Raw genomic sequence first — 26,114 nt, 5'->3', positions numbered from 1 at the left:
TATATGTGCATTGTATTGTCAAAACAGCCCATATTTATGTAGCAGAAGCATTCTACTGTCCAATAAATAACTATAGGTTTACATTTTAACAATTTTGTAAAACTGCTATATTTTGGGGCCAAAAAGGGGTTTTACTGAACCTACTCCTTTACTAATTAGCATAAAATAAATGTCCATAGTACTCTGAAATACCGAATTGGGAGAGGATTCAATCCGACTCTTTCCACTCCTCTCACATGGGCCCAAAGAAACAGAAAGCCAAAAACAAAAACGCGTTGTCCAATATTCCTTTATGTTTAAGCATTCCTTTATTATTCTATTATCTTTTTGAAAAATGTTCCGCTAGTCAAAACAGGAAGAATAGCCACATCAGTTAAATATGCCTCAAAAAACATAACCAACCGTTAAAACCTAACCTTACTTGTGTTCTTGATGACCACGTAACTGATAGGCTAATTTTTCGCAAAACACAAAGTTTTAACAGTCGATGGATGATGGAGGACCAGTAACATTGTTCAATAAAATATGCAAGTTATTTAGTACGTCTACATTTAATCTGCCGATCATTTTGACAATATCATATCGTTATTACTAGAGATTTTAGAAGTTGTCGATAAATGCCATCCCCTGCATGGTATTGAAGGAATTTATCCATGTCAATAATGTTATCTATAAAGTATCTTTGAATAGGAAAGATGTATGTCAAATGCAAGTCATTTTAATAACATGCAGTATTATATGACACATTGTAACTTGTCCGCAGTCTATGTTTTCCAAATTTTCTCTTGATTAATATTCCTATAAATGTACAATGTAGGTACATTGTAGTAAATACGTAATGATGCATAAACTGTTTTTAACTTGACCATATTTACTACATTAATCGATCCCGAAAATGTAATAATATTAGGACCGCAAAGTATTGAGCCATTTTTGAACATGTTTAAAAAAAAGAACGATAAAAAATCCTTGTTTGTTTTTTCACTTTCTATGTCATTATTTATTTTGTGCTACATATACGTTGTTGCTGTTTTATTGAGGTATAACCCATGTATCTTTAATTTATAAGACCAAGTTTAAACGTTTCTTTTGTATTGTAACAACGGAATAACATGTAAACATGTACGTGTATGATTATACATTACAGTTAACTGTCTTTTCCATGAATGTCCTTGCATTGGGTTTCACCTTGATTTAATTTTTCTTACGGTCTGTAATCAACATCAAATCCGATTATGCTATTCTAATACCATTTATAATTCAAATCAAAACTGAAAAATCTATTTTTCCCTTCATAACACAACTGCCGTACATATATTTCTCTAGTCAATATGGAAAAAGGAGAAAACGTAAACGTTACAGCAACCAAACAACAAAGATAAATGTAAACAAATATCAATAAACAACACAGAGTATATGTTTATGTAAAAATAACTGACCCAGTTTTAACCAAGTTGTGATAATTCTTTTTAGACACTATTAATGACCACCAAAAGGTTTTTCATTACTTGACACTGAATTTAAAATATACCCCCCCCCACTGGCCCCCTCTCTCCCCCAATATTTTTTTAAAATTTAGAACTGTCTGTACAAACTGTAATTGTTGTACAACTAATAATTAAAGAAAAACACCAGAAAACACTTTTATCATCCAGATTTTATATACAATACCGACGTCTTAACATTTAGAGCGTGTTCAGCTCTAAATAAAATATACACTTCATTAACTACTGCACAAATATGATGAAAACGTTATATCTTCAATTGGAAGTAATGTAATTACTAAAAAAAAGGAAATGACCAATTTCTATGGCATAATATTGCTTATTACGTTAAATTATCCATCGAGACAAATGGAAGTCAATTTGGCAATAAACGTTGCGTTCTTCCTGTACACATATAGGAACTGGCACAATAATATATAAACCTTTTACAAGACCAATGTAAGAGGTAATGTTTATTTACATAAATGTTTCACGATAAGAGTACAAAACACTACGTTAAATAAGACAAATCCCGATGTAATGACTACATATGTAAATGCTGTCATTTCCTGGTGCTTCGAGAAATTGATAGAAAAGCATGGTGTACAACAGATAGTTTTTAATAAATGAAACACCTTCGAATGTCACACTACAATGTGTTGCTTTGGTAAAATAGTTTGTATTTATATACTTCATATGCTGTAGCATATATAATTTTCTAAGCCTACGCAATCGCAATCAATATTTATTTTCTAAAATACAGTATTATAACAATTAATGTAATTTTTTATTTTTATTTTTCATGACATTTGACTTTTTTATTGTTCGACCTGGAAAATCATTATATATAAGCGCAGGATGAGATCAATAAGGTTAATGCTTTGCCCTATATACGTTAATGGTTTAAATACATGCAGAGTTTTAAATAAACGTTTCACAATGTGAGAGATTTAAATTTTGATAAAATGATTAACAACTCTCCGTAGATAGAAAAGGGAAATTGCTTTCCGCTTGTATAAATTATTACGTTTTAATCAATACTTATATGATGATATATGACATGTTGGTTTATGCAAGTCTATGATAAAAGATGTAGAAGTATTTTGCTACTAAAAGGGACACCATTACTTTAAAATGTATTTGAAAAAGAAAATACTGCTGAACATTGTTACAGTCACTGAGCGGAGACAAGAGTTCATCGCGTACAGCTGACAGAAAATGGTCTAGGGTATAACTGTCAGAAGTTGTTTTAAGGTAGAACTATCCAAAATTATTCAAGGGTGGCACTGTCAGAAATTGTATTATGGTAGAATTGACAGAAATGTTTTGGGTGGAACTGTCAGACATTTTTCTAGGGTAGTACTGTCAGAAACGGAGATATGATAGAAATGTCAAAAATTGTTCTAGATATAACTGTAACAAATTGTTACAGGGTAGAAGTTTTAGAAATTGTTCTAAGGTAGAATATTGTTCGACAGTAAACAGTAAAATATTGTTATGAGATAGAACTGTCAGAAATTGTTCTAGGGTAGAACTGTCAGAAATTGTTTTGAGATAGAACTGCCAGAATTTGTTTTGAGGTAGAACTGTCAGAAATTGTTCTAGGGTAGCACTGTCAGACGTTGTTCTTAGGTAGAACTGTCAGAAACTGTTCTAGGATGGCATTGTCAGTAATACACCACAAAGATGAAATAACAATATATTTCTCTCAACAAATAACTACAACATATTCAAGTGTGACATTACTACTGTTCAGATCACAATAAAAAACATGAAAGACATAAACCAGCTAACAAATTTATAGGCACTTTCCACGACCTGTTTAGATTCAATCAAGATCTAACACACATATCGTGGCCAGAATGACAATATCAATAGTGTTAACTATGCGATTTAAAATATTCACTATGATCAGACACCAAAAATTATATAAAACCATTCAATAATTCTTGGCAAACCAAGAGCGTATGACTTTGTTGTCGGTGTAGTTTCTTACTGAATGTATGATCAGTGGATGAATTTATTTTCCTTGGAAACCAAACTAAGTGGATTGAGGATAAATGGTATTTTTTGATAATATTTGATTTCGTAGTCTTCCAAAAGCCATCTTCGCTAGCCAAGAGTTTCGATCTAGTTTTCCCCTTTTTTTCTTTGCTTTTGTATCTGCATTGGAGTTCGGTATTTTTTTTATACTTTTTTTCCGATACCGATACTAGTTGTTTCTAAAGATGATGTTATAATTGATATGCAGTCGATGAAAGTTCATTTACCGATTTTAAAAGAATCACCGGATAAAAAAATGTCGGAAACACAATTACGGTGTACATTCATAGATATGAAAGATGTGGTATGAGTGCCAAGGAGATAACTCTCTATCCAAGTCCCAGTGTATAAAAGTAAGCCATTTTAGGTCAAGGTACGATCTTTAATACGGAGCCTTGGCTCACACCGAACAGCACGCTTTAACGGGTACATTTGTGACATCAAGTTTCTTTTCCCGCGTAATTGAATGGCAGATGGTCTGTAAAGTCACGTGTATGACTGATAAACACCAATTTCATTATTTCAACATATTGATTACTTGATTTTTAATTTGCATAACGTTCAGTTGCAAATATTTCAGGCATATTTAAGACAAGAACAAATTAACAATAAATTCAAACAGGTAGTTTTAATTTGACCTCTGGGTTTTGGTTATCCCTTAAAACTTTGGTATATGCTGTATAGTGGAATTTTGTCTTAAGACGGACTACATATGAACCCCTTACAAAGTTAAATTGAAAATAGAGTGGAATGGGGCAATGGAGTGAACGTTCTCATCCAAAACCAATGTAGATCTGATGCATTTTATAAACCATGCAAAGTCAATTGACTAATCAAAGATACAAGGGTTAAGATTGTGTACGCAAGACGTGGTTCACGTGTAAAAAAATGAATGATGCCTTCAGTATGCCTTTCTTGCATGTATTTCATTGCTGGATGGGAGAATCATAGAGATGACCATATTCTATAACCAAGTCAATCACTGGTGGTTCCGAAACAACAGAAAATCCAAGTCAAATATAATTAATACCGTAAAGCCTTTTTGTGTGAGTAATGAAGTCTAAAGTGCACAAGTTTTCATTGTAAACATTATTGAACGTACAGGGATGCAGCATTGATTTATAAATATCCATTATATGATTTAATCAGTGGCATGTTATTTTTATAGTAAAGTAATTAAAACATTCCTAATTAAAAAAGATAATGGAACAAATTCCAAACCCAAATTAATAATGCGATATGCTTACTTTCAAATTTCATTGACGAGGGCGTTCTTTCAATAATTTTTTCTAAGGTATTCAATATATACGTACAGGATAAATACAGGTTATTTCAAGATATCAATAATTCATATTTAATTAAAAGAAATATAGATATGAAATAAGAGTCTTTGTTATAACTGCTGCAATTATTAGTTGGGAATTGTTTGATTTAGATAAGCTGATATCAGAAATATGCTGCCGTATTCATACTGTGTAAATATGTTGTACTTGTTAAGTAGGCCAAATTAATCAATGTTTTCAAATGTATCATAAAACAAAATTTCCAATAGTATTCTCTCAAGCCGAATTGGAAGAAGGCTCATACCCGAAAGTTTACACTCCCATCATACCCCATGATCCCTAATAACAACACCAGAAAGCCAAAAACTAAAACTCTTTGTCCAATATTTCTTCATGCTCAAGCTTTGCTTTATGGTAGTGTTACATCCTACAATGAAAAATGTTCTGCTAGTCAAAACGGATAGAACAGTCACATCAGTTAAATATGTATCAGCAAACATAGCCATCCGTTAAACCTAACGAATATCTTTTGTATTGTAACAAGAATTATACATCAAACATGCATGTACATTGCAGTAAACTCTATAATCCATGGATGTCCTTTCGTTATGTTTCACATTGATTCAAATCTTCTTACGGCCTGTAGTTGAACATTAAATCCGATTATGTTACTCTTATCCCATTTCCAATTCAAATCAAAAATGAAAATTCGATTTTTCACTTCATAACACAACTGCATTAGATATATTTCTCTAGTCAATATTAACAGAAGGAGACACACCTAATGCGGGGTTCACACATTGCCGATTATTGCTCACGTTTGAGATCAGACAGCGATACGACACGAAAAGTGAAAAAGTCGGATTAGTATCCTCAATTATCTGGAATGTCCTATTATTGTCTGAACGCAGTCGTTTTAGTTCGTAATAGATTCCTACTGGTCGGGAAGGGTCCGAATAGTTTGGCAAAGCATCCCGACAGTTAGGTGCGTCCCGTAACATTCGGGGAAACTCAGCCGATTTTGTCTAATCGGATTACAATCGTGCCTATGTCGTGACAGATTCTGCTGTATCGGATCGAATTCCTAACAATGTTCTGTGTATTCGGGACGGTGTCCTGTGGAACGGGAATGATCTGGAGAAGTCCCGACAATAACAGAATACAATACGACTGAGACCAGACAAAGCCGTTTGCAATGCGATAGAGCGGACCGTGATAGGATTACGTTCCGACAGTACCTGATCATCTCGAGTATGCCGACAGTTTTCGAACGGATAACTTCCGTCAGCGTCGGTTCACTGTCTTGTCACTATCTGATCTCTGTCGAATTACATTCGGTAGAATCGGGACGCAGTCGTGACAGACTCGGTCGAATTTTACCTGGCGAAAGATACAAATCGGATTTCCATCTACGATTCACAGGATCTTGATCAGACTTTTGACAATTGTTAATCGGGAATGGTCCTGTCAAGGACGGCAGCAAAAATCGTGAATGTGTGACCCCAGCTTAAATGTAACAGCAAACAACAACACAGACGAATGTGAAAACATATCAACAAACAAGTGTATGTTAAAAAATAAAGATAGAGTTTTACCAAAGGTGTGATTAATTATAATTATTAGACACTGTCAATGACCACTAAAAGATCTGTCATTACTTGAAACTGAATTCAAAAAAGAAAAAAAGCAATTGCTGATATTTTTACTTGAGACTGACTTAAAACAAATTGTTATTATACTTAAACTAATCGTTAACGTTAAAGATATAGAAAATTAAAAACAACAAATAATACTTAATTTACTTTTATCTATACTGTTTTCAATACTAGCATTTTGACATTTAAAGATAGCGTGTTCATCCCTAAAAAAAACCTTCATTAACCACCGCATACATCTTCTGAAATCTTTATATCTTTAATTGGAAGTAATGGAATTACTAAATATATATGAACGCTTTCTATATGGCATAATATTGCTGATTACGTTAAAAGGATCCATCGACACAAATGGAAGTCAAATTGACAATAAACGTTGCGTTCTTCCTGTACACATATAGGAAAAGGCGCAATAATATACAAACTTTTTAATGACCACTGCAAGAGGTAATGATTATATACATAAATGTTCACGTGCTAAGAGTACAAAACACTACTTTAAATAAGGCGAATCCCGAAGTAATGACTACATATATTAATTCTGTCATTTTCTGGTGCTTCGGAAAACTGATAGAAAATCATCATTTATTGATTTACTATATTGTTTCTAATATCATTGATAGGTAGAGGAAAATAGTCCTTAGCATGTTTGATTAATGAAACAACCCCACATGACACACTACAATGTGTTGCTTTTGTTAGAAAATTGTATTTATATACTTCATTTGTTGTAGCATATTAACTTCTTAGCCTACGCCATTGCAATCAATACGTATGACAATAAATAAGCACTGTAAAAATTAAAGTAATTTTTGTTCTTTTGTTTTTCATGACATTGAATTTTTTATTGTTCGACCTGGAAAATCTCTATATATAAACACAGGATGAGACCAATAAGGTTAATATTTTGTCCTATATACGTTAATGGTTTGAATACATGAAGAGTTTTAAATAAACATTTCAAAATGTAAGAGATTTAAATTTTGATAAAAACAACTCTCAGTGGTTAGAAAAGGGAAATTGCTTTCCGCTTGTATAAATTAATATGTTTTAATCAATATTTATAAGATGATATATGACTAGTTGGTTAATGCACGTCTATTATAAAAGATATAGAAGTATTTTGCTACGAAAATTGACACCATTACTTTAAACTGTATTTTGACACTATTCTGTTGAAAATCTTTACAAAAACCGAGGACAAGGGTTCTTTTTGTACGGGCACATTTTATCATGCATTTTAAACAAGCATATGAGGGGAATTTATAGATGGTCTGGCTATTGCGTAATATGTTTTTGGTGTAAATCAATCTGTATAGGACTGTTTTTATTTATATAAATATATCTATTTATTGGAATCTGTACTAAGGTAGAACTGTTTAACGCTGTTCCGATATAGAACTGTCAGAAATTGTTCTATGGTAGAAATAAAAAAAAAGCTCTATGGTAGCACTGTCAAAAATTGTTCTTAGGTAGTACTGTCAGAAATTAGTCTAAGGTAGAACTGTCAGAAATGGTTCTAGGGTAGCACTGTCATGTGTTTTATTGTTTTTCTGTTTGTCTTTTTCATTTTTAGCCATGGCGTTGTCAGATTGTTTTAGATTTATGAGTTTGACTGTCCCTTTGGTATCTTTCGTCCCTCTTTTAGAAATTGTTCTATGGTAGAACTTTCAGAATTGTTCTAGGGAAGCACTGTCAGAAATAGTTCCATGGTAAAACTGTCAGAAATAGTTCTATGGTAGAACTGTCAGAAATTGTTGTACGATAGCACTGTCAGACATTGATTTAAGGTAGAAGTGTCCTTAACTGTTCTTGGGTAGAATAGCTTTTGTCAGAAATGTGTTTTGAAAATAGTTATAAAGAAAGTATAAGAAATGATAAGAAATAATAGTTTTAACATTTATTTTGAGAATATTACCAATCTTGTCCGTCAGAAAACCAAATTGGGCAACCCGGGGCAGCAATTTCGCACTGTTGTTGAGTTTTTTTTTAAACCCAGCACTTAGAAGGCACACGCACTACGAATTGAAAACACCATTAGCGAAAGACACCTGCACAAAAGAAACTCCATGGATTCCTGTATTTTCGTGTGTATCAATTTTTCGTGGATTGCCGAAAACTTGCATTTTCGTTGATATTTAATGTCGTTGTTTTGCCTGTTTCTGGATACAAAGCCTATTGAAAATATGTTATTTGTTGAACATTTTAAATCAAAGTTCACATGTACCCAGGAAACCCACGAAAATTAGTATCCAACGAATAATAATGAATCCACATTAATAAAAATATTGTAATCAACATATTTGTCGAGGATTTTCATTTAATCATCTATAAATTTGACAACTGATACATTCCCCGCGAATTCCCCTCCACAAGACAGACCAAGCGTCTCTTGCTATGTTATGCGGCTCAATGATCAGTCAAAATCAGGAATAGCACACAATAAGTACCTTTAAAGATCAGACGACTTATTTGGTATACATATCTAAAATCAAAATCTATAAACCAGTCTGAGATTACACGCATGCATCATAGTTTTAAGTTCATTTACTTAATTAATATCATAAATTACAACTCTCAATTGTATCATTTTAACGAGTCTGATATTTAAAAGCGTTACGTTCACTTTATAAATAGTACAATAAATCACGAAATAATTCCAGTAGCAGTAGTATTACGGACATAATTGATTTGTCTATATCTGGTTAAGCAGACGCATAATAGATTATGCAATTTTCTTCTAAACATCTCGTAAAATTCCTCAGGATCAATTTATCACCATATTTGAACGTTTCACCAAACTTTGAGATGAATGGATTGGTTGGTCAAAATCAGTATCATATTCAATTTAAAACATGTATTTTGTATTTGAGTCTGCTCTTTTGAAATATCACCTTCTTCCCATTAAGACGGTGACATGACAATTCATATCGGCACGATTTTAACTCATGATGATGCATTATTTTTACTTCGAAGTGTGTGAATGGTCACATTTATCAATAATTCCTTAAATTTTCATCGGAGATATCTGGGATGACTTTTCTCGTTGTCGAAGGCCATACGGTGACCTTTAACTGTTAAATTGTACGTCATTTAATATCTTGTGGATAGTATATGTTGTTTCATTGGCAATCATAGCACATCTTTTTATTTTAATATTAATCTTTTTCTCTATTAATAATTTTTTATTGTTAGTTCTGTTAAGATGATGACAATATGAGATTTATCAGCTGCGTATAAACATACTGAAGCTATATATTTAGCAGAGTCAATACTTTTAATAGTCCTTATGATTCTTATTTCGTCTACAAACAATTTATAAATGTTGAATGGGTAAAGATCGAAGGGTTATTGTCGACGAACAAACTGTCAATGTCTTCAAATACAATCTTCTGGATATTGTTGAGAAATAATTACTACTATATAAATGTTTGCGTGAGGTGTCTAAAAACATGTAAGCAAAGTAAACTGAAACAGCTGTCATAAATACACATAATATAAATATAATCGAATTATTACATGCACAATGAGTTAGTAGAATTAGTAAATATGCTGGCGAAATTTTACGCTGAATTAATTAAAATAAGACGCATAAGTATAATTAGTTTGCAGGAATCTGGCGTACTATTCAATATAATCGTTATATACAAACTCAATATTTTATATAGCTGATCGGTCATGTTGATTACACCTGCTTCATACTCCCGGGCTGAAGCGAGTTGTAAGTGTACGAATTTAATTTCGCTTACTCAGCAGAGAAACAGCAGAATATCGAATGTTTGATTAAGTTTCATGTTATAAAGACGTTCGGAGTTCGAACCCACGACCTATCAAACACAAGGCCAATTCTATGGTTATCGTTTGTTTTTGTCTATTTTCGTTTATTGTTTAACAGTAGGCATTTACAGTTTTTCTCTTTGACTTGTTTTACATTACTTATATGACTCCCATGGACGTCGTTTGGTTTATGGATAGTGGTCTGAGTGTCAAACATGCAATATTTTCATACTCTATAATTATACTATACAGAACTGATTCTATCCTTGGTAAAGATCATTGGATGTTTTATACATAATGTAATGATTAAGACAGGATGTTAGTAAGCTTTATGGCAAATATTTTCTATTTAATGACATAATATTGATTCGACATTTCATCTCCCATGTCATATAAAACAGGACGTGATATACTAACCTTCATTTCAATGTGTGTCCTGGTTTTATTTTTTGTTATCGTGCAATCTATTTTAAATCAATTACAGTTGTGAAAGCATCCGTCCTCTATTTTCCATATAGAACCGAACGATTGTTTAATATTCATTATTATAGCTTTATACGTATTCAAGTCAATACTTTTATTTGTTAATGATTTATTTTTTCTCATTAGATTATAAATCAAATGAACATGTAAATCTACGCTTTTGTTTAGATGTCAACTTATTACAATTTTAGCATACATGTTTGAGTTTATTACGGTTTATTTGAAAAAAGAAGTTTTGACCTAAAAAGGCAAAAGCGCAAAAAAAAAAAAAACAATCTTAGAGAACAATATACCAAATTCCAAATTGAATACATTTTTTTTCATTTCCACTTTCTATTCATTTGTTGATGCGTTGAAGTACAAAAAAGAGACGGAAGACTTTATAGTATACTCATAACTCATAACTCAACAGTCGAAAACGAACTTAGTAATACAATGTCATTATAATGTCATAGGCAATAAAGAAAACGACAAACACAAATTTTAAGTAGTTATGTACTATTTCGTCTTCTTATTTGACAAACCAACGTCACACTGGTCAAATCGAACCGTAAAAAACAGTACAGGGTTAATGAAAGCCAGCTCAAATTGTCAGACTAAAATTAAAAAGTTTGTTAAGTCAAACAGAGTTTAAAGAACTATTTCAAAACGAGTTTACGTTATAAAAAATTAAACAAACACGATGTATGGCATAGAAAGATAAACAATAAAATAATGTAACTCGTTGGGTAACCTTGACTATAATAAAATATTATATAATAATATTCATTTACATTGTATCTTTAAGAAGTAACCGGCAGAAATAATGCGCTCAGTGAATCGTTCTTTATTGCTTTATGATATTAGAAAATAAGGTTTCCTGATGCACGATTTATTGCGTTAAGTTCGCTTAGAATGTTTTTTTATTGACAATAACTCATTGCTCGATAATTCTCGACCAAAACATACACGAACATAATGTTATCCATGATCAAGCGTATTATTATTTGTCTTGGTGCATCAAATTGATTTTGATTCCGGATAAATGATTACGCTTGTCCCATAAGACTCGTCAGTTATACTGTATCAGTCTGTTTTCAATAATTGTTCTTTTGTGTTATAAAATAGAGAAATTGCTGTTTAATTTGCCACTTAATGTCAATGTACTTTTTCGATAATAAGTATATCAAGGTTTTTTAATTTCATTTAAAACAAATGGAAGAATTAAGGCTTGCATATCATAATTATATAAATTACTTTTACAAACATTGAATACCCTAATGGTAATGAACATGATTTATTAATCAGTTGTTATTGGCTTTGCACTTGCTTTCAGCTTGCAAGTACTTAAAGTTCGATACTTCGTCTATTTTGTCTTGATGTTTCGTGCCGATCTTATAAGTCTAGTCATTTTAACTGATTTTTACAGTGTGTTCTTATATTGTGCTATTACCACACTGTTTTAAGAACTGATTGCTTACAACATGTTTCTATAATCTCATACTATTTTATATGCAACTGTGCAAAGTCAGGAGCCTCGTTTTCAATGGTTGTGTTTGGTTACAATTTGTCATATTTATTTTTGTGTTTATGTTTTGTCTTAACTTATGTTGTCGTTTATTTTGATACTTTTCGCTTTAAATTGTTTCACATTGGTCATAACGGGGTTTTTTGTAGATAATTTATAGGAATGGGATTTGCTTATTATTGAAGAAATTATTTATTTATTATTGACACAAAGTTGCTTAAATTCTGTTAGATATTTGTCGGATTGGCAATCATACCACAATTTCTCATTTTATATTACAAATTTTTTATTTAATAATTAATTTATTTCATCATTTTTTTCCAGATAGCGAACAAGAAAAAATGGTTTCTGTTCTTCTAGACGCAGAGGAATCCACAATGGAGTTTGTTGATCTTGAATCAGATTTGGTAAGTTAGTTTAAAGCTTTCTGTAATCACGATCAATGAAGTCTTATAAACACAACCCAGAAATACAAAAATATATTCTTCAGACAAAGATAGAATTAAATTACAAAACATCATCTGTACCCAAATGACCATGACAATTTCTTTATTAGAGAGCTAGAAAAGTCGATATGACTGATGGACACTTTCCTATTGACTTAATTACGGCTATTTACTATCGTTGATTTACAAACTAATTTAGTTCGTAAATCTGCTGGCAATTTGATAGTGGCTATACATATAATTAGTATAATGAAAACAAAATATATCTGTTTCTACAACGGACTTGTTTCATTTAGATACATGAACCATAACAAACTGATCTCGCAATTGCATTCAAATGTACTATTATGTTGTGTTATCGGAAAAGTGGGATCAAACCAAACTGATTACTAATTACATGAAATGTGAAAGGGATCTACTTATTTTCTTTTTCTGTTCTGTTTAATATTTACAAGTTTTAGACAGCCAAGGTTCTTCAATATGGTGTTCAACAAACCTATGGGGAGGCCGAGATAAGTTTGCTGTAAATATAAAACTTATGTTGATCAAAATGTCATGTATTCAAAATTTATCCTTAATCGAGAATGACATATTAACAATATCAATAGTAGCAAATAATGACAATTTTATGATATATACTATATACTATGAATGGCGAGACATATTCTCATTCCTCATGACTAGCCTTCAGAAGTAGTTGTCTTTATTTCTCATTCTTTTTTCTAGTCTCTGGTTCTCCTTTCACCATACTTTTGCGGTCTCTTTTCGACTTAACACATGTATGGGATTTGATTCTTCCATGAAAGATGTAATGAATGTTCGATCTTTATCAAATATCTGTGCCAGAATTCATAGTAATAACAATTATAATCCTTTATTCGAAAGCAATAAAGCTTATATAATGTACATATACAAAATCAGTGAATAAAAACATTTGCGTTTACAATTAAAAACAGTTTGAAACATTGAATCATCGGACAATTTTTAAGACAACAAATAATATAAATTATAAAATATAAGCATCATATTATGAATAAGTGTATATATGTATAACTGTATATTGTTGTACAATTATCAAAGCCCTTGAATGATTTATTAACCTCTTTCTTTTACAAGTTTTTTCCTGCTTTACCCCGCGAGACATTTACGTTCTATTTCCTAATCTCTACTAATAAGTAATGTGATCGTATTTAAAGTATAAAATCACTATCAAGCTGATAAATAATGATGAAAGATAGATGAATGACCTACATTATCCATGAGTTTATAAATATTATGTATGATATTCTATCGGACAAGACATATTTTCAGATTTCTGACTTGATACAGGCCTTTTCAGTGTTTTATGGCTTTTATGACCGTTGTTTATGGCTCCGTTATACACCTCTCAACAGAATTGGACAAGCAATTTAAAAAAAAGATATATCAGGTTAACATGGCAATAATTTGGATCTAAGAGCTAAACCTATGAAAACATGCATCACAGAAAACAACAAAATTGACAAATAAAAATATTAATAATTCTACAATCAGTTTTGAATTTCTCGCATTGAATATAATTGCAAAATTGTTTGACGTTTACCACTGAATTAGTTAAGTTTTTTTATTTTCACCGGAAAATTATAATATTGACATCGTATTGTAAATATCTTCATTTTGACACGGCGGCTCGATTTAAATGAATGACGTATACAAATGTATATACAATCCTTAATGAATAATATTTGTCTTCTCAACATTATACCAGCGTTAGCTAAAATGATATTGACACGAAGGGTTCATTTCAAACTATAGATTTAAAGTGTCAATATAACTTTGTTTTTCCCTTTGTCCATTTAACATGTCATCTTAGGAAAATAATAATCCATTTCAGATGACGCTATACATGTACTTGTCATAATAACTTATCAAAGACAAAATGAATTGAAATCTTTCATCTTTAATACCTTGTTCTTATTGAAGAAAACATATTATTCCTAAACATTACGTTATGAAAAGAGACCTTTTAATTAGGTATGGTCAATGCAATTAAAAGTGTATACTTGAATTCAACAATCCAAAGCATGATATCACATTGACGTCATTCCCAAGTCAGTATTGAAAATTATTACTGGAGATCAGGGAGGTTAAAGTAATGGTAACTCTAGTACCTCCTCTGCAAGCACAGAGAAACGGAAGTCTTAAATATTTTGTAAGATCTCCGCGAAGACGCTCATTTTAAAAAGTCATGATCAAGTTTTTATAAATTCCATATTACCACATATGTTGCATTTCATACTTAATGTAGCAATTGATGAAGACAGGTTTTCGAGTCTACAAATGACTCATCAGTTACGCTCAAATCAAAAGAAGATAATAAAGACAAATACAGTCGGAGTTAAAGAACATTGAGGACCAACAATTGTCAGATTGATTTCAAATGTTGCTATGGAAATAAAAGTTTTGCATGCAAATCATAATTTATTTGTCAACTTACTGCCTGTATGCGTTTCTGAAACATGCAAATTCTCCGTAAATAGAAACAACTAGTGCAGAGAGATTAAGAAAAAAATCAAATTAGTGAAGATAATTAAACTGAAATAAGTTGCTGATTTAAAGGTTTTTCCAAAGATCTCAACTAGTGGTTTTATATAAGGTATAAAAGAACATAAAATAAAAAGCAATACAAAATGTACGCAACAATCTAATAAACAACGGTCGAAAAGGAGAAAACAACCATGAAAATGATGAGTGCAGCAAGCTTAATGATAACAAACAAAGAGTATTGCATTTATTTAATGTTTTACTAGTAGGTATCTTGATGAAAGATTATGACGTGGATTTAAGTTTTGTTTCTTAAATATAAGATAAGATATCTTGATGAAAGATTTTGACGTGGATTTAGATTTTTTTTTTTAAATATAAAATTAGGAAATTGAAAATGCCTGTACCAAGTCAGGAATATGACAGTTTCTATCTATGCGTTTGATGTGACATGTATTGTCGAAATGCGCATCTGGTGCAAGAAAATTGGTACCGTTAATTGTATTACTACCACTGGGTCGATGCCTCTGCTGGTGAACTATTAGTCCCCGAGGGTATCACCAGCCCAGTAGCCAGTACTTCGGTATTGGCATGAAAATACGGAATTTTTGTGTTATTAAAATTTGCTGTTACAAAATATTAGAAATTATTATAAATTAAGGAATGTATCTCCCTCATGCAAAGCCCTGATTCCTTTCACGAATTTGGCTATACTTTTTTGGACCTTTTGGATTATAGCTCTTCATCTTTTATATAAGCTTTGGATTTCAAACATTTTGGTCACGAGCATCACTGAAGAGACATGTATTGTCGAAATGCGCATCTGGTGCAAGAAAATTGGTACCGTCAATTTTATTACTACCACTGGGTCTATGCCTCTGCTGGTGGACTATTAGTCCCCGAGGGTATCACCAGCCCAGTAGCCAGTACTTCGGTACTGGCATGAAAATACGGAATTTTTGTGTTATTAAAATTTGCTGTTACAAAATATTAGAAATTATTATAAATTAAGGAATGTATCTCCCTCATGCAAAGCTCTGATTCCTTTCACGAATTTGGCTATACTTTTTGGACCTTTTGGATTATAGTTCTTCATCTTTTATATAAGCTTTGGATTTCAAACATTTTGGTCACGAGCATAACTGAAGAGACATGTATTGTCGAAATGCGCATCTGGTGCAAGAAAATTGGTACCGTTAATTTTATTAGATCTTTTTATTTTGACATAGGATTATGGACTTTCCGTTTTAAATTTTCTTCGGAGTTCAGTAATTTAAATAGTTTACTTTTCAGTTAGATGTTTTGTTATTTGAATTATTCATAAAATATCGCTTGAAAATTCACTACAAGTACTGCCCCATTTGCAGCATAACACATACGCTTACATCATGTCAGGGGCATTACTTAAACAAGTAACAATTAAAATTACCTATTCAAGTAATGTTGAAAACGAGGCTATTTTAAATGTTACTTATATAAGTAACTTTTCTGAATATTATTTTTATAGGTGTCCAATAATACAGATTTTACTAGGTTTAACAATTTTTCACAGTCATCTGGTTATTTTTCCCCTGACATATTAAATCTAATCCTTCTGAAACACTAATTGCCTTTCTGACGCACTTGTCTTTCATACCGACGCTTCTTGGTCAAAAATTTGTATCCTGGGACAATTAAATTCTCATTGTTCTCCAAAATCTTGAAGGTAGACTGATATAAATAGATAAATACTTGTGAATTGATTAAGACTTGAAGTTATTTATAATTTGTAACCCAAGCCAAGTGCACATGTTCCTTAAATAAGTTTTAATACTAATTTTATTAAAAATGTATCAAATAACTTATTCGAGTAATATTTATGTCATAATTTTTAAAGTAACCCTTCATCTCTACAATCCTCTCTAATGAATTCTTAACTTTATGATATGAAATTATGTAAAAACTCATCAAAACTACATTTAGTCTATGTTTTATTGAAATTTAAAATAACTCTATTAAGTAATTTTTTTATTTTCAAAAACAAAAAATACTTATATAAGTAACTTAAAAAAATTACTTGTTTAAGTAATGCCCCTACATGTATGTAAGATTCTGAAAAAAAATAGTGAAAAAAGTTCAAACGTTTTGATGCTCAATAATAATAAAGCGCATTATTAAATGCATGCACATTATGTCCCACAAAATAACCATCTAAAACGAATTAACAGAGTAGAAATTATTCTTTTAAATCCTATAACATGACGACTTTGACTTGAAAATCATCAACTCTTTTGAAGGAAAGGATTTACAATTTCAATTCACAATTAATAGATACAAACTGTATTATTTATGCATGCGTTTGATAAGGGTAACGTTAATTAAACATTAACCCAAATTGAGTTCCTTAAGTAATGCTCTTCAAAACAAAATGTATTGTATTCTTCTAAATTTGATGTTACTTTCATCTATTAGATGATAATAAAATATAAGTGAAAGTTCCTGGTGTATTTAAATTATTCATTTACTTCATTTGTTGAGCCTGAAGCTATATTAGTGCGCTAGGGTCATACATTTCCTACTAACGATAAGCTTGAAGCAACACAAGTGCCTTCATATATTTTCATTACTTATGATTACAGTGCATCTTGAAGCCAAATTTGTATTAAAGACCAAAATTACCAAATCTTCATTGGGGAAAGTGTTTGCCATTCTTAAAGCTTTATAATCTAATAAATTAGTGCCACATTTTGTATTTAATATTGCGTTTTTTCCTGTACTCAATATGCACGTCAATGTATGAAACAAGACAGAGTAGACGTCTGACTAACGTAGTCATCATCATATGGGTTTGTAAACGAGACAGCTACATGTACGTGTCTAGCTTTTTTTCTGCTTTTCAAAATATTATAGCCATGTTGCTTAGCTCGCTCACTCTCTATTACATGTGTCATGTTGCTATTAGTCTCTCCCTCTTTTCCCCGAAGGTCAATCTTTACAATATATTTTCTTTCTTTCTCTGAAGTAAGACTAGTCCATTACTTTGCCATTTCTAAATGTTTGCTGATATGATTATTTGTGATGGTCTTTATCAATTATGGTTTTCATGAAAATTCCATTAATGAATATTTTCAACTGGTTTGTAATCATATTAATATATTTTTGGCACAGCAGAGGACCCATTACTCTTCTTTTGAAGCAACTTGAATTACTATGACCACCAAAGAGTATCTAGGTACTTATTTAAAATTTGAAGGACAAATTGTAACCAAATGAAGTCATTTCTGGTCAGTAGGATATCATGTTGTTCGCAGTTTAAGAACACGTGTGACATCTCTCTGAGTGATTCATAAGTAGCTATGCATATGCAAGCTAGTAAACGTTCTGCTCATATCCAAAAAAAAAACATTCACAGCTAGTAGCAGTTTATATTTTTTTCCTTCATGTATCCCAGTCGTTAAACTGGGTAGAACATACACGTAGGGGTCATTCATTCGCTTATATAACATTCCATAAATAGTTTCCAATGAACGTTAATCAAACATCTAATAATCGTCGGTTTTTGATTTCATGGATGTACTTGATCTTATAAAAAATGTTTTTTTTATCTTTTAGGCTGATCAAGTAGAAGGAGGATACGATTGCTACGTAGTTGTTTATTCAATTGATGATAGAAAGACGTTTGATAGAGCTGTGGATATTTTGTATCATCTTCGAAAAGAGAAGCATAAAAAATCAGCCATGATATTAGTTGGCAATAAAAGTGACCTTGTTAGAACAAGACATATACAGGCTGAAGGTAATTATTATTCAATAACACCTACTTTGTGTACAAAATGCATCTTATCACATTGAAGTACTCGAATTATGGAAACTAGTTCAATTTTGTTTTAAATCCGACCTCGGGAACTTTAAGTTTAAAATAGGATATCATGAAAAAGTACTCTTAATTGGAAAGTTAATGATGCAATTATGTGACTTTCTAATTTAATTGAAAAACTATGCCAATATGACCTGTTTTTCTGTACCAGCAGAATTACCGATTGGAGTAATTAAGTTTGGAAAATAGACATTAAAGGGGATTTCACCGCCGTTTCTGTAATGGCTTTAATGCTATTGTTATTGAGCATTTTTATCAACCAGCTGTGCTAATTGCATGACGGTCTTCATTTAATCAATCACTTTTAAAGTATGCCATTCAAAGCATTGGATAGTTCTATACTTTTGAAAGCACCTTTAATTTGTTTTTAAATATTGTATACCTTTGTGCATGTATATAACGTAACTAACACATAGAGAAATTCTCAATTCACACTGATATCAAACATTAACAAAAAATGACTGAAACTAATCGTATTAGTTCATTGCATCAAAAAGAGTGAATTGCTAGCTATTTAACCCTTAAAGTGAAGAGACTTTTGAACTGGTAAAGTTTTATAAAGTCGTTAACAATTTTGATTAGCACCAACGATTTCGTCTTTTGCATTCTCTTTAACATCAATGAATGATGATTTTTTCTATTTTCGAGAAATTTTATTAGTATGAATAGAAATGAGATGTTATATGAGTGACAATGAAACAACTCTCCATCCAAGCCACAATGTGTAAAAAGTGAACAATTACAATTTAAAGTATGGCCTAAATACACTAATAAACCGCATCAACAAACCACAACCACTAAACATGGATACAAATGCAGCAGGTTTGAACGTTCTTACAGTCGCCAATATGCACCCTAAGTTGAAACAGTTGAGTAACATTACAACATAAAAAGACACAATAAAATATCAATTGAAATGGCTGTAATCGAACAAAAAGACATAACGACAAAAACAAATTAAAATATACCAAACGTAAAAGTTTGACCTATGAGACTACATGTATATAAATACAAAATTTAAAAAAAAAGATCTAAAACAATGTCAAAAAGATAACTCTCACCTGGAACAAAACAGCTTTGAATGAAATAAAAGAAGCCATTGATGGCTCCAGGTGAAATATCACCTTCACTGTTATCCAAGGTTATCCAGATTATATTTCTGTGTAGTATACGATTTTTAAAGTTAGTATGTCAACATATGCTCAAATATTGGGACACGATTTCGTGGAAACATTTTTGAACGTCATAATGTGATGACCACATTATACTCATTATCTGCTGATTATACAAGACAATTGACGCAAAACAACATACATCCACTAAAAATCTAAACACTACGAAGGAATGATATCAGTAAGCACGTAAATCGGCCCAGTCAGTGGATTTGCGATATACGTATTGTTCATTTCTAATACGACTATTGTAACTTAAGATGTCACTAAATGGATTGGAACTCCAAAATCAAAAGGATACATATGTACCCGTTTTAGAAATAAGACAAATGGACATTTTACATTGTATACAATACTATACACATGCTATAGCTGAATTAAGATAGGCGCTACACAGTGCAATATTGAGTAGCTAATATGGTGTTATAATTCATATGTTTGGGTTATTAACAAAATGTGTATAATATTAAATGTATCATGTGGATATTGCAAATAAGGATCGACATTTGATATACAATGGGCGAGGCCTCATAGAAATAATCTTTATAACAGGACTATAATAATCAAAACAACATGCTACACAATTGGTTATACAATAAAAAGTCCTGTAATAATCATGCATGATAATCGACTGATATTGTAAATAGTTTATCGAACGGGTAATTGATAAAAAAAAAGTTAGGAAACTAAATTCCGAAACAAGTATGTAACTACATGTATATATAGTGTCTTGATATGTGAACGAGCTTTTATCATACACATATCCTCAGTGATTGATATAATCTTGCATCCAGTTCATGTTAAGTTATGGGCATAGAAAACTCTAGAGGAAAGAACCGAACACAAGATAATATCTTAACGTTTCAGAATCCAAAATGTGGACTACCATGCACAATGCAATGCAGAAGAGCTCACTGGATATAGTGCACAGTTGTTTTTCAGTTATAAAACTACTCTGGAGCTCATAAAATGAAGCATTATAATCAACATTATTGTCATCCGAGATATATAATCTTATTTTTACCATTGTAATGAAAAAGCAAACACAAACATGCCAATACACTTGCCCTAATTGACCTTTCCCCTGAAAATCGATAAAGCGAAGGTTTGTTTTGTCAACATGATCCCATGGTAATGCTCATGTTTTTCTAATGTTGTCTCGTACTCATCAACCCAAAATGCATACATGTAATACCAATATTGAAATATAAATATAAAAACATATCCACATTTTGGTACTTATGGGTGGGAGAGGGTGGAACTTATCAAGAACCTCATCAACCCAAACAGGCAATATGTATTGCCTGACCAAACATATAGCCCTTAAACCAACCACCACTTGGATATTAAAAGAATGAGGATGTATCACATGTACTTCCGCCAAAGATATCAACCAATGAGGTTATACACATATCCTCAGTGATTGATATAATCTTGCATCCAGTTCATGTTAAGTTATGGGCATAGTAAACTCTATAGTCCATACAGCATATTTGCAGGCCAATCTCAAAATACACCACTAGCAAGGCTTTCCCTTAAGGAATAGTATTCCCAATACTCAAAACAAATTCAACACTTTTATTAAATATTATTCCTTTTAAAATTACTTTAAAACACTTCTAAACATTTAAAGATGCATGTAAACAGTTCTTTATAAATCGTTCATAATTCAATAAATTCTCATGAATTTAACCACATACGGACTTTTAAAAGTTGAGTTAAGGCAATGAACTCATATCAAAATGAACATTGTCATTATTCTAAAAACATCTTCAGCATGTGGAAAGCTTGTAAGCAAAGGGACTTAACCTCCAAGTGTAAACTATGCTGGCTTGTCTCTTTCTTTACTGTTGTTGAATCAAACACACTCTTTACTTCATAATCAGGAACATTCACAATTGTATTTCCACTCGTTTCTTCACATGTCTGCTGAAAATATATTAACCAATAACAAATTGTTTATTTGTACTAAAGACAGCATTAGTCACACTTTGAGAAGGAAAAATCCCCTTGCCTACAATCCACGTGGAAAACCACTAGGGAATCAGTGTCCCTCGAACTGTAGACAAAGAAATTTAAATTAAAAAATTCAACCATTATACATAAAATTTAAGTATACATTTGTACTAGTATACAAAATCATTCAACATTATATTTATTTATTAATTTAGATAAAACAAAACAAAACAAAAATATTGCAACCATTATTTAATCTCCCATGACAAAAAGATTTTTGTGACATATTTCAACACATCAATGAAATTAAATACACATCCAATAGAAAACATCATGAAATTACGGGAAAATTATCAGCATTACTTTTAAATAGGTTCATTTGAACATAAAGCTGCTTCCATCACAGATTTTTTTTAGTACCGTGCCATATTGGCATCTTCTGCCTTTCTCTACACAGACATACATAATTTAGCGTATTATCAATATTTTCCCCATTCATTATTTTCCTATTTTCAGAAATCAAAACATTACTTCAATTGCAATTTGTTCTCACCATATTCTGATTAGAAAAAATCCTTTCCTTTTAAAAAGGTTGTTCGAACTCATTGACATGAATCAGCGTGCAATGTAGTATTACTTCTCCTTCATTCGTCACCCTGTCAAAGCTGTAGGTAACACCATCTGAAAACAAAAACATTATATTCAATTCTATGTACAATCAAACAGACCGCTGAACGCGGACCTCGACGAAGACACCTTATAATTCAATACACATCACTCCGATAAAAAACATGAATATCAAGTGACATGTCACACAAAATTATTCCACTTTCTCAATAATTCTATTCTTTTCTAACAAAGTCTTTAAATAGCATTTCTATCAGTATGTACGATGTAACAATAAATGAAAATGCCACAACACAGTCAAAAGTAACAAAAGAAACTATTTACCCTATAAATAATTTATTATTCTCCTTTCAACTACAATTTTACAAAATGGCCAGAGCCCCCACTTCCACATATATTTTATATAGCGATAGCACTTTTCCCTGCGTTTAACCGGCGAACGGTATAACAAATATCTGACCACCTGGTTAATAACAACTACCTAAAGTGTAAATCCCAAAACATTTTGCCACCAAGGTCAAACATTACCATCTAGTTCTATCAAGAAGCCGCCAAGGCGAATATAAATGACCACCAAGGTCTTGACGCCCCCAAGGCTAGTATTTTTAATTCATTGTTGCCATCAAGGCAAATGTAAAAAATCATAAAAATGACCACCTAGGTCTATTGCCACCAAGGCATATAAAAATGACCACCTAGGTCTATTGCCACCAAGGCATATATAAATGACCACCTAGGTCTTTTGCCACCAAGGCATATATAAATGACCACCAAGGTCTTAAAGCCACCAAGGCTATATTGCCACCAAGGCAAATGTAAGTAAAAGTTAAAGAATATAGTTACTTTGCAGACAACACGTGGAGCACGACCTTCCCACAGCTTGGATATTGAAAGAATGAGGATGTATCACATGTACTTCCGCCAAAGATATCAACCAATGAGGTTACCGATTATTTCATTATTTGTCATATTTATCTGTTATTATTTCATTAACTGTTATATTTACAGAGGCAAAGCCTGTAGCAGTACAATACGACTGTAAGTTTATTGAAACCTCAACAGTGCTTAACATCAACATCGACGAACTTTTGGTTGGAGTATTGAAACAGATTAGATTAAAACACAAGAAAGACGAAAAGGAACGAACACACGGGACGGAAATTGGATGCATTATGAAAAGTAAATCATTGCTCACCAAACTCTTCGGGAAGGACACGTTTTCAAAATCATGTGAAAACTTGTACGTTTTATAAGATTTTATGTAAATGCTTCATTTTGAAAGCATCTATTCGATTCATATGTATATAGTTCTAAATTGAACATGGGTATGATATTTGTGATAGTGAATAAACAGGTTTAAGAGTATATTTTAGTACTTGAAACGAGCGGCACATACATGTAACACATATACTTAGTACAACTATGTGTATGTTCATTGAACTTTTTCGCAGTTGTTGATAGAAGAATATAGACTAACAATAATTTCATAATGTTTGAGCAATTAATATTTTCAAACATTTTTATTTCTATGATTGCAATTGAATGCAAGAAATTTTCAGTAATTACATTAAAATTATCTGTGGATTATAACATTCATTTATACTTAATTCTGCAAATATGGAGCTTAGTGTTTGTTTCTGGGATACAAGCATTAGAATGTTAGATGTCCAGAATTTTAATTGTACAGTTATAATAAATATCAACTAATATTGTGTTTTGTCGTTATATGACATCTTTTAAAAATAATCGGTTATATACCTAAATTGATTTGTTTTATGTCGACGAGTAGCTGATAAATATGGAGTTAAATACATATAAAAAGATACTTTTCATTTTTATTTTATTTCTGCCTCAATGTCTTTTTCAATCTCAGTGTGTTTTCAACAATTCTTATAGCTGCAATGTTTAGGTTTGATTGAATTTGTAACATAACATTGTTGTTTAAACTGCCATGATTTTTTGCAATACAATTGTGACAATCTGCATCTCGAGTGCGACGATTTATAGTTTCACTCGATTATAGATAAGAAGTAAACAATTTCAATCATTTAATCATTCATTCGTTCATTCACATCACTTTTGATTTATTATTGACATATTCATTTTTGAAAAATCATTTGAAACTATTTTTGTGTTGACAGACAATGTGTTTTACAGTGCCTGTGTACACATTTTAATTAAACAGATGTTGATTGTACAATAAAAGTTAAAAACATAGTTTGTTGTTATTGTGTTTCTAGACAACTGATAAACAAGATTTTACTCTGTCATAGTTTCCTTTTCTCATCACCATCAGTAGGTCAGTGTGTGTCATTCATTTTAATTAGCAGATCTTCGTTTGACATGCATTTCAGTAAGTAAATCCTCCTGTGACCTACATGCTAGTTATCATATCCTCGTGTTAGAACATTTCAGTCCGCAGTTTATCATGTGACATACATTTCAGTAAACAGGAGTAAATGAAGACCCGGCTTTAAAATAAAATACCAAGATAACCTTCTTAATGTCAAGTTACAGTAAATGGGCTATGTCACAGATTTCGGTTAAATTTTGCATACCACTCCGGCTCGATGAACTTCAACTCAAAATCAAAATCGAAAAAATAATTTATCTCATTTATCATTTAAATATTACTGATTGAATTCTTACAAAAATTGTAAACATTTGTATAGAAAGCACATGAAATCGGTACAAAATCTTCTAAAATTTGTCTTAAAATCGCCAAATCTCTAAATCTACTCCAAAAGTATTTCTTAAAAAAACTGTATGTTGTTGATACATAAATTTCCGTTATAATGATGCAAAATAAAAATAGGATCACCAACTTCGATTTTTCGCTAAACATCAATTTAAGTTGTGTTCTAATAAAACGTCAAAATAATCGTAACGTCGCCGCGTTGCAGGCCGTAAAACGTTGATTTTTGACGTTTTTCACTACCAACAAGGTAACATATTGATTTTCAGACAAAAAACGAAGTCGGTGACCGTATGATTATTTTATATCATTATAACAGAAATTTGTGTGTCAACACCATATAGTTTGTTTTTTTAATCAATGGAGTGGAGTTACAGATTCGCCGATTTTTTGTGCTTTCTATACAAATATTCACCCAATCAATCTGCAATATTTCAAATAATAAATGAAATAAATGCATTATGTTTTTCGATTTTCAGTTGAATTTCACCGAGCCAAGGTTTTATGTAAAATTTTTGCAAAATCTGCGACATAGCCCATTTACTATTCCTTGACCTTAAACAAGAGAATATATAGTATTTATCACATATTTATTTCGAAACATTGG

General features: G+C 31.5%; 1 protein-coding gene and 1 long non-coding RNA gene across 2 annotated transcripts in view; one reads left to right on the top strand and one right to left on the bottom strand.

The window, feature by feature from the left end:
- LOC139523635 (ras-related protein Ral-B-like) overlaps window positions 1-25,029 on the top strand; it is a 36,929-nt gene extending 11,900 nt beyond the window's left edge. The window contains exons 2-4 of the mRNA XM_071317799.1: window positions 12,557-12,639; window positions 18,793-18,976; window positions 23,821-25,029. Of these exons, the coding sequence (XP_071173900.1) occupies window positions 12,557-12,639; window positions 18,793-18,976; window positions 23,821-24,065 (512 nt within the window). The 3' untranslated portion in view covers window positions 24,066-25,029. The remainder of the gene's footprint in view (window positions 1-12,556; window positions 12,640-18,792; window positions 18,977-23,820) is intronic.
- LOC139523637 (uncharacterized) lies at window positions 21,793-23,753 on the bottom strand. Its single transcript, XR_011664656.1, has 2 exons — window positions 22,739-23,753; window positions 21,793-22,158 (listed from the first exon to the last, which is right to left on the bottom strand). It is a non-coding gene; the product is annotated as an uncharacterized lncRNA (long non-coding RNA).
- Window positions 25,030-26,114: the final 1,085 nt, after the last annotated feature.

This window comes from Mytilus edulis, chromosome 5 (assembly GCF_963676685.1).
Source record: "Mytilus edulis chromosome 5, xbMytEdul2.2, whole genome shotgun sequence".
In the NCBI taxonomy this organism is placed as follows: domain Eukaryota; kingdom Metazoa; phylum Mollusca; class Bivalvia; order Mytilida; family Mytilidae; genus Mytilus; species Mytilus edulis.
The sequence above is the reverse complement of the archived record's forward strand: the minus strand, read 5'-3'. Positions and strand labels throughout refer to the sequence as shown.